This window comes from Verticillium alfalfae, genomic scaffold, assembly GCF_000150825.1.
Source record: "Verticillium alfalfae VaMs.102 supercont1.10 genomic scaffold, whole genome shotgun sequence".
Taxonomy (NCBI): Eukaryota; Fungi; Ascomycota; class Sordariomycetes; order Glomerellales; family Plectosphaerellaceae; genus Verticillium; species Verticillium alfalfae.
This window is the reverse complement of record NW_003315029.1, coordinates 159,021-166,297: the sequence shown is the minus strand read 5'-3', so window position 1 is coordinate 166,297 and position 7,277 is coordinate 159,021. Positions and strand designations below refer to the sequence as shown.

General features: G+C 54.3%; 3 protein-coding genes across 3 annotated transcripts in view; 2 read left to right on the top strand and 1 right to left on the bottom strand.

Annotated features, from left to right (window-relative positions):
• The window catches only part of VDBG_07479 (conserved hypothetical protein), a gene marked incomplete at both ends in the record, with an annotated part of 1,076 nt that extends 689 nt beyond the window's left edge, over positions 1-387 (top strand). Inside the window, one exon of the mRNA XM_003001974.1 lies at positions 69-387. Coding sequence (XP_003002020.1) covers positions 69-387 — 319 coding nt within the window. The remainder of the gene's footprint in view (positions 1-68) is intronic.
• Positions 388-2,387: 2,000 nt separating this feature from the next.
• On the top strand, positions 2,388-6,530 carry VDBG_07478 (predicted protein; the record flags this gene model as incomplete). The annotated part of the gene is made up of 2 exons (XM_003001973.1): positions 2,388-4,179; positions 4,243-6,530. The coding sequence occupies 2 exons, from the start codon at positions 2,388-2,390 to the stop codon at positions 6,528-6,530; spliced, it is 4,080 nt and encodes a 1,359-aa protein (XP_003002019.1).
• Positions 6,531-6,831: 301 nt separating this feature from the next.
• VDBG_07477 (predicted protein) overlaps positions 6,832-7,277 on the bottom strand; it is a gene marked incomplete at both ends in the record, with an annotated part of 4,419 nt that continues 3,973 nt past the window's right edge. Inside the window, 2 exons of the mRNA XM_003001972.1 lie at positions 6,832-6,853; positions 7,094-7,200. Of these exons, the coding sequence (XP_003002018.1) occupies positions 6,832-6,853; positions 7,094-7,200 (129 nt within the window). The remainder of the gene's footprint in view (positions 6,854-7,093; positions 7,201-7,277) is intronic.

Here is a 7,277-nt window from a genome sequence, read left to right as displayed (position 1 = left end):
CGATTGTCAGATTAGAATTCAGTACTGCATCTCTAACCACGCATTTTCAACACGCCACCTTTCACCAGAAACCACCACCAGTACACCATGTCTGCGGCCATGATATCGACACCACGCGATTCAAAACGACACGGTTGGTATCATGGCCCACTTGCCCAACAAGCTCAAGGCGAGCTTGTCAGAGGCCCGCGTGTGGACCGCATGGAGCATCCCAACATGACAGCTTTCTCTGGTTTTCCCGGCAGGGAACCTCCGCGGGAATCTCCAAGCCAGCCCCAGCCGCACTCTCAGCAACCCGGCGGCGACCGCACAGCCGAGAACTCTTCGCGATTTGATGCTCTTGTGGCTGTTGCCGCCAGCGAAGGCTCGACGGCTACTGCCTACTGACGCCAGGTGGGCCAGAACCGGCCTCCAGCGATCTAACTTTCCTGCAGGGGCTATCCAGACCTGGAACCCCATCACAACGAATACTTTCATACATATTCTTACGACTTACGACTTACACTGCTGGTGGCCAAGGGTGCGGTGCGCAGTTCGAGGTTCGCAGCGCGACTCTGATGATTTAACGATATCCTGGATTTGATTTTGATCGATGCTTCTCTTTTCTTTCTGGTTGTGGTTGGCTTCAGCGTTTATTCTTGCTCTTGTCATCTGCTCCTTTTTGTTTTCTATGCAGCATCTCAACTCTCGTGTTTGTGCACAGTCTCTGAGTCTGAGTCGGCCCTCACCCGGTTCGTGCCAGTCATCTGTCACGGACTGTTCTCTCGTCTAGGCTCTCTCTTTTTCTATGTAGGCGACATGGATTATCGGTAGGACTTTATTTTGGGTCACGGTGGCCCCTTCTTTCTTTTCACACCTTAGATGGTTTCCTGTTTTCTTTTCGTGATTTTGATTCCCCCGTTATGGTTACACGACGAACGAGATACCCACTCATTCTGGAGACGGCTACGCAGGGAAGCTAGGCTAATGTGATACCCAGCCTGCGCGTGGACGTAGACCCATTTGCGCGTCTCCGTTTGCCGACGCTCGCTGGGCGAGGATATGAATGGAACAGGGAAGGAAGGGGTTCTGGGAACGGACGCGACGTGGAGATCATGACTGGCCTGATACCCTGATCGATTCGCCTCCACTCATCTTCCTTGGTATTATGGACGGCCTGGCAACGTAGGCTTGTTGTATATCTGGGCGGTTACTAGACCTCATGGGCAGGCACATTTGCGTATAAGTTGGAGCAATGCAGACTCGAATGTTCACTATTGGCCTTCATCGTATCTGGTGTGGATCGGCATTTCGCCTCGGTGATCGTATGGTTAAGTCCCGTCTCAGCTGACGGAAGACGATCTAACTACCGCCGTCTTCTTCGCCTCGGAATCGTGTAAGCTGCTCAGACATAGAGAAGCCCTAAGAACCCGTTCAACGCCTTCAAAATGAGCCAAGTCACCACAGTGGCGGCGCACTGTTTCTTCAACATCATTGAGATAGCTACAAAGAGCTGACGTGACGTGAAGTGGCGTTTTTCTGGTTCCCAGGAATACACACCCATATTGTATAGCGCACCACCGCCGTGCAAGAGAGAGTGGCCCCGCATGCGTCGACGGCCTCATAAAGCCACGATGCCATCACTTTCCAGCCCACTTGCTGCTATGTCAACGCATTTCTCTCGGCGCTGATTAAGAGGGCGACTAAGCGTGCCAAAGATCTGTGATCCAGGCCCTATGCCTGAGTGATGAAGCCCACAAGCCCGAATTCGGAATCTGCAAAACTCTTCCCTCACAATACCGCACTTCATCACCAACAAAGACTGTAAGTTGCCACTCTCCTCCAGACAGCCCGAGGCCCAGCAACATGTTCTGGTGTGATGGAAGAGCTTCTTTTGACCGAACGATATTTTCGTAGCTCTGGCTAGATGCCATGGATGACTGCTGACCACGTCGATAGGGTAGTGCCTCCCTCTCCAACTCTACCAGTACGTCCTTCCGCTGATTCTCACCACCGGAGCAGTCATGTGCTTGCTCGTGACTCGCTTTGAAAGCACGGGCTCATGTAAGGCTTTGAAAGCCCTGCAATGCTAATGAGGTGTGTGTCACTCCAGCATCAGCATCACCATCATCATCATCATTTTCACCACCTCCCGCCCCGCCCTTCCCTCCTCTCCTTGTTTCAGGTTAGTACATGAGCTTTCCTTGCTGTATCATTCATTCATCTTCCTTTAAAAGGGTGAGAATAGCAATGTCCTGTGTAATACTTGTGATACATAGACGAAGCGGACCGGACGTCCTGGGCCGGATGCCTGCACCTGACACTTCTCGAAAAACAGCTCGGGCGCTGCGTGGACTGATCAAATAGACTAGTAGCCGCCGGAGGAGTATCAGGGGGCTTGGTGCAATATGGCTGACCTCAATTGCTATAGCTATTATAATGGCGCACGTCACGGCCACTCTTGGCTGGAGGGGCTCTCCTCCGAGGCTACCGGCGATACTACCAACATTGATAATTACCCTGACTGGCTTAAGCACTACAAAACCGACGAGCAGGAAGGAGACCATTGCTTATCCTGCCATGAGCTACCCAGAGACGAGGCCCGTCATTGCAAACGCTGCGGCTCGGTCTATTGCAACACTTCTTGTTCGAAGAAGGCATCCACGATTCATCGAGAGCTTTGCCGCACGTATACGTCCCTTGCGAAGCAGACGAGGCCTACAACGGACTTCTACATGGCGCTCCTCTTCCCGGCCTACACCTCGGCTCCTGATTTGATCTGGGTCAGAATGAACGACACATCGATAAGCGTTGACCTGGACCACCCAGAGCTTGCTCAGCTGTCGGTGGAATGCAATCCTGATCCCTGGGGTAGCGCCTCTTCGATTCTCTGCAACGATCTGCCCTTCATGCAGAACACCAAGCTCGGCCACGCTCTCACCCTCATCTCACCTGTAGGCGAAACAACCGAGGGCCTCGAGGACAAGTGGCTCAACAGAAGCGTACGGCGGTACGCGCCACGCCACAATCTCTACCCTTGGCACGGTCCCTTGATCTTCGTAAGCTGGCATGTCGACGAAGACGCACAGTTCCAGAAGCTGTGCGATATCTCGATGCGGGACTACCACCACGCTATCAAAGTCTTACTTGAATGGCACGCAAATCCTTGTGTTCTGTACCCTTCTCGGTTTGGCCCAACCATCGCCCATACCATCGTCAACGCCCAGGAGCCACAGACAGCTCCGAAGACGAAGTCCATGAAGAAGAGGGAGCGGAGGAAGAAGGCTCAAGCCCGGAGGAAACTTGAAGCTGCTCAAGCCACTGAGGCAAAGGCTTTGACTGCGGAGGAAGACGCTTTCCTCGCCGCGACTCGCGTCCCTTTACCTGAGAGCCCTGTGTCAGAAGCTTCTCAGGACGATACCGCCGCCCCTGAGGATAAGGAAGAGCACACTGGTTGTTCGGTCACTCTTGATGCTGACTCTGAAGTGAAAATCATGGTTCAAGACGGCGAAGCTCCTCAAGACATGAGCAAGATGAGGCCAGCCAGCTCTGAGCCTGGCACAAAGGTTCTGCATCCCGAGCCCGACTTGCATGAAGATTCACAGCTATTGCTTCCAGAGAAGCAAGACAACGACAAGTTTGGGGTTCATGCGACGCAACCCTGCACTCATGAGGATAGCAAGAACAGCAAAGGCACTCGGACGGAAGCTCACAATTGCTCAGACGAAGAACGCGATGATGCCGGTCATCCCGAGCCCGAGCTCACCTTTAATGACGAGACCGATACCTCTTCCCCAGGGGAGGTTCCACCGCATATCGATCATGAGCAACCCGGTCCTCAAACAGAGAATGAGGTCTACGAGGTACCTTCGCAGGGACCGACATCGAAGGACCTCAACAAGATATGCCAGGCCAGTACCATCGATACATCATGCTATACTATGTCGGAGGAATCCAGCTTTAGTTCCACCATGGCGGACGACGACGACGACGACGATGACGATACCGAGCCGAGCACCGGACGACAGCAGAAAGGGCGCAAAGACAAGAAGGATGCTCAGCTTCATGAGTTGATGATACTTTTCGAAAAAAGAGCAATGAGGAGATTTGATGAACTTACCGAAATGGTGAAAGACCTTTCTAGGAAGGTTGATGTTCTTCAGAAAGGTCCTGCCAAAGAGGCCTCACCGGACGAGGCGAGTGAGCCGCTGGACGAACCTGCCAAGCGCTTGCCAGCCTAGCAGGCTGGTGTGACAGATACAGAGCAAGCGTCGATAGGAGGCTCCGAAAGTACAGGGCCAAAGGAAGACACAGGGAATAAGGGCATGTCTGTTACCTCCACTTTCGCTGATGAGTCGTCCGATGCTGTGTCGGACGAAAAATGGAAGATCGATCTCTCTTTACCCGAGAATACGAATGATCAGGCCATGGAGCAAGCGCAGTCAAACTCGCAAGTCTGGGAGACCGTCGTTCGCAGGAAGAAAAGGGCGCCAGCGAAGACCAAACCAACTAGCGAGAAAAGTAAAGTTCGCGCTTCTTTAAGAGCCTCGTCAAAACCTGCACCAAAAGTTGATCACACGAAGGCCAACAGTGCTTCGAAGACTGTGTTCAAGGGGCCTTTGAAGACATCATGTTCCATGTCTCGTACCCTGGGAGCCGCAACGACGAGCAACGGGAACTATGAACGAATTTGTAAGGACTTAAAGGAAGAGGCGTCAAAGAAACCTGAGCACCAACAGAAGCCTCAACAGGCGAATGGGACCAAGGAAGCGAAGAATCTTTCAGAACTCATTCACGACGATGCTGTTGAGAAGGCGTTGCCAACACAACCTGAGTCGAGACCTGCGAGCACGCAGAGCTCCCGGTCCACAAGATCTCAAGTTGGTCCCGATGAGGGGTCCACTCCAACTGCTATACCTGTGCAACATCCTGAGGCTTTGTCTTGGGCTGAAGAAGTAGAACTCTCTATTCAGCAGCCTGTCACCCAAGGTAGCACTTCTCCAGAGAACGACCTACCTATAGCGTACCCCATGAGCGACTCCAAGAGTTGTACTGAGTATGTCGACTCATCTTCCTTGTCGGTCGACGAGAGCGCTGCCCAGAACGATGACAGTGTGGCTGAGGCCTCTATCGAATCGTATCAAGAACCCCCTGAGCATGTCGACTCATCTTCCTCGTCTGTCGACGAGAACCCGACCCAGAACGACGACAACGTGGTTGAGGCTCCTGTTGAACCGATCCAAGAACCCCCTGAGCATGTCGACTCATCTTCCTCGTCTGTCGACGAGAACCCGACCCAGAATGACGACAACGTGGTTGAGGCTCCTGTTGAACCGATCCAAGAACCCCCTGAGCACGCAGATTCGGGTATTCAAACGGTGCAGGTTATGGTCCAATCTACGTCAAACTCAACACAGGCCAACGTAGACGACTCTCCGGCTGAAACCTTGGCTGGTGCTCATGGAAACCTTACAAACGAACTTAGGGACTCTGCGGAGTCTCTATTCCACGACCCCGATGCTCGTGCCTTGGTACGACTCCCGCCAGCGGCAGAGCCCGAACAGACGCTCCTGGGTGAGCCCCAGAAGCCTCAGGATCTCGCCGCTCCACAGTCTCAAGACGTAGACGTGCCCCCCAAGGAGGCTGCTCCTCCTCCTCAACCCAGTGCGGCGAAGAAGCCTCAGTGCTCTCAAAACGGACAACAGCAGTGCGTGCAGCGGCAGGAACCATTTACTCAGCAGTTCTCTCAACGGCCAATTGTTCAACAAAAGCATGAGCAAGGCCATCGCCAGGGCCCTCGACAGCACACCCGAACGTACCCCCAGCCATACCCACGGCCGTACCCTCAGCTCTATGCTCAGCACGTTCAGCCGCAGACCCAGTGTCCGCAACAATATCCGTATCCGAATGGTCAACAGTACTTTGTAACCTTTCAAGGAGCTCCTCAAGCACATCAACACTGGCAGCAAGGTCCTCAGCAACACCAACAGTGGGTCGCTCCGCAGTATCGGATGCCATCGTCGGCGCTGGTAGATCCCACGACTTGCGACCAGCCTGAGCCGAACCATTACAATTATTCGAATGGTCCTCAACAGCACCAAAATCACACGACAAGGTATCCACGACCGCCGCAGCGGGCGTGTACACATTCTAACCCTCCCGCGCATCACCACGCGGGTGGCCGAGGCCAAGTCTCGTTGCGGCACGTGCCAGGTCGAGGTAGGGGTTTCAACCCACGAGGCGGTCTCCATCGAGGACGAGGTCGCGGCCATGGGGTGATGGCGCCACACGCCCAGAGTGCATCTGCGAACACGAACAACGCCACGAATGAGGTCAAAAATGAGACGGCTCTCCAGCCTGTCAGCAAGAATGCCCGTGACTCGGCTGATAGCATAGTCGACGATACGACGGACGAGGCAACCGTCCAAGACAATGAGGCGTTTTACAACAGATCGGTCAGTGTGGAAAGCCTGCCACTTTACTTGAAGAGCGAGAGTGATGAAGAAGAGGCCGAGGAGGAGACGCTTCCAAAGAGAAGCGTGAGTGTATAGGCTGGGCTGACAAGGTAGGGGAAAGGGTTGGGTCAGGATAGAGCCACGCATGAGCATAGGCAGGCCGAAGCGTTTGGGAAGAAATCCAGGATCGGCTGATAGACAGCAGCGGCATGAGCGATTGGGATACTGTCATACAGAAAGCGCAGTCAGTCGTCAGCGAACATGATTCTTGTCGCCAGTTGTAAGCGTGCGTGATGGCCTGCTGTCTCTCTCTCCGCGTGTGCTGCCGTGCCCTGATCGACGCACCTTTTTGTCTTCTTTCCGTCCAAACAGGCTGTACGCCTTCGGAGCGGCCATCTCACCGCCTGGGATCCGCAAGGCTGCCATTCAGTCGTAGGCAGCCAACTATTGATCGTTGAGAGACGCGGTATCGATCGTGCTCCTTCCTTCCCGACCAATCCTCACCACCCGCCTACGCACAATCGAGATACCTCCAGCCATCACCTCCAGCCATCACCTCCAGCAAGACGACGTATCACGATCACAACTCCTCCCTTGGGTTGCCGCAACAGAAGTACAATCTCGGTCGAAAGGGCAACGATCAAAGCATCTCCACGTACGCCGCTCGTTCCACGCCATGTTGCGCCACCGCGGGAAAGACGTCCAGCGCCTGCGCATCCGCCAGCACCTCGCCTCTTCCAAGACGGCGCACGCGCACAGCCATGCCCTGCGCAACCCTACTGTACGTCGCGCTCCACGGCCAGACAGCGTTCCCCCCGCCGTGTCCGCGGCCTAACTCGTGTG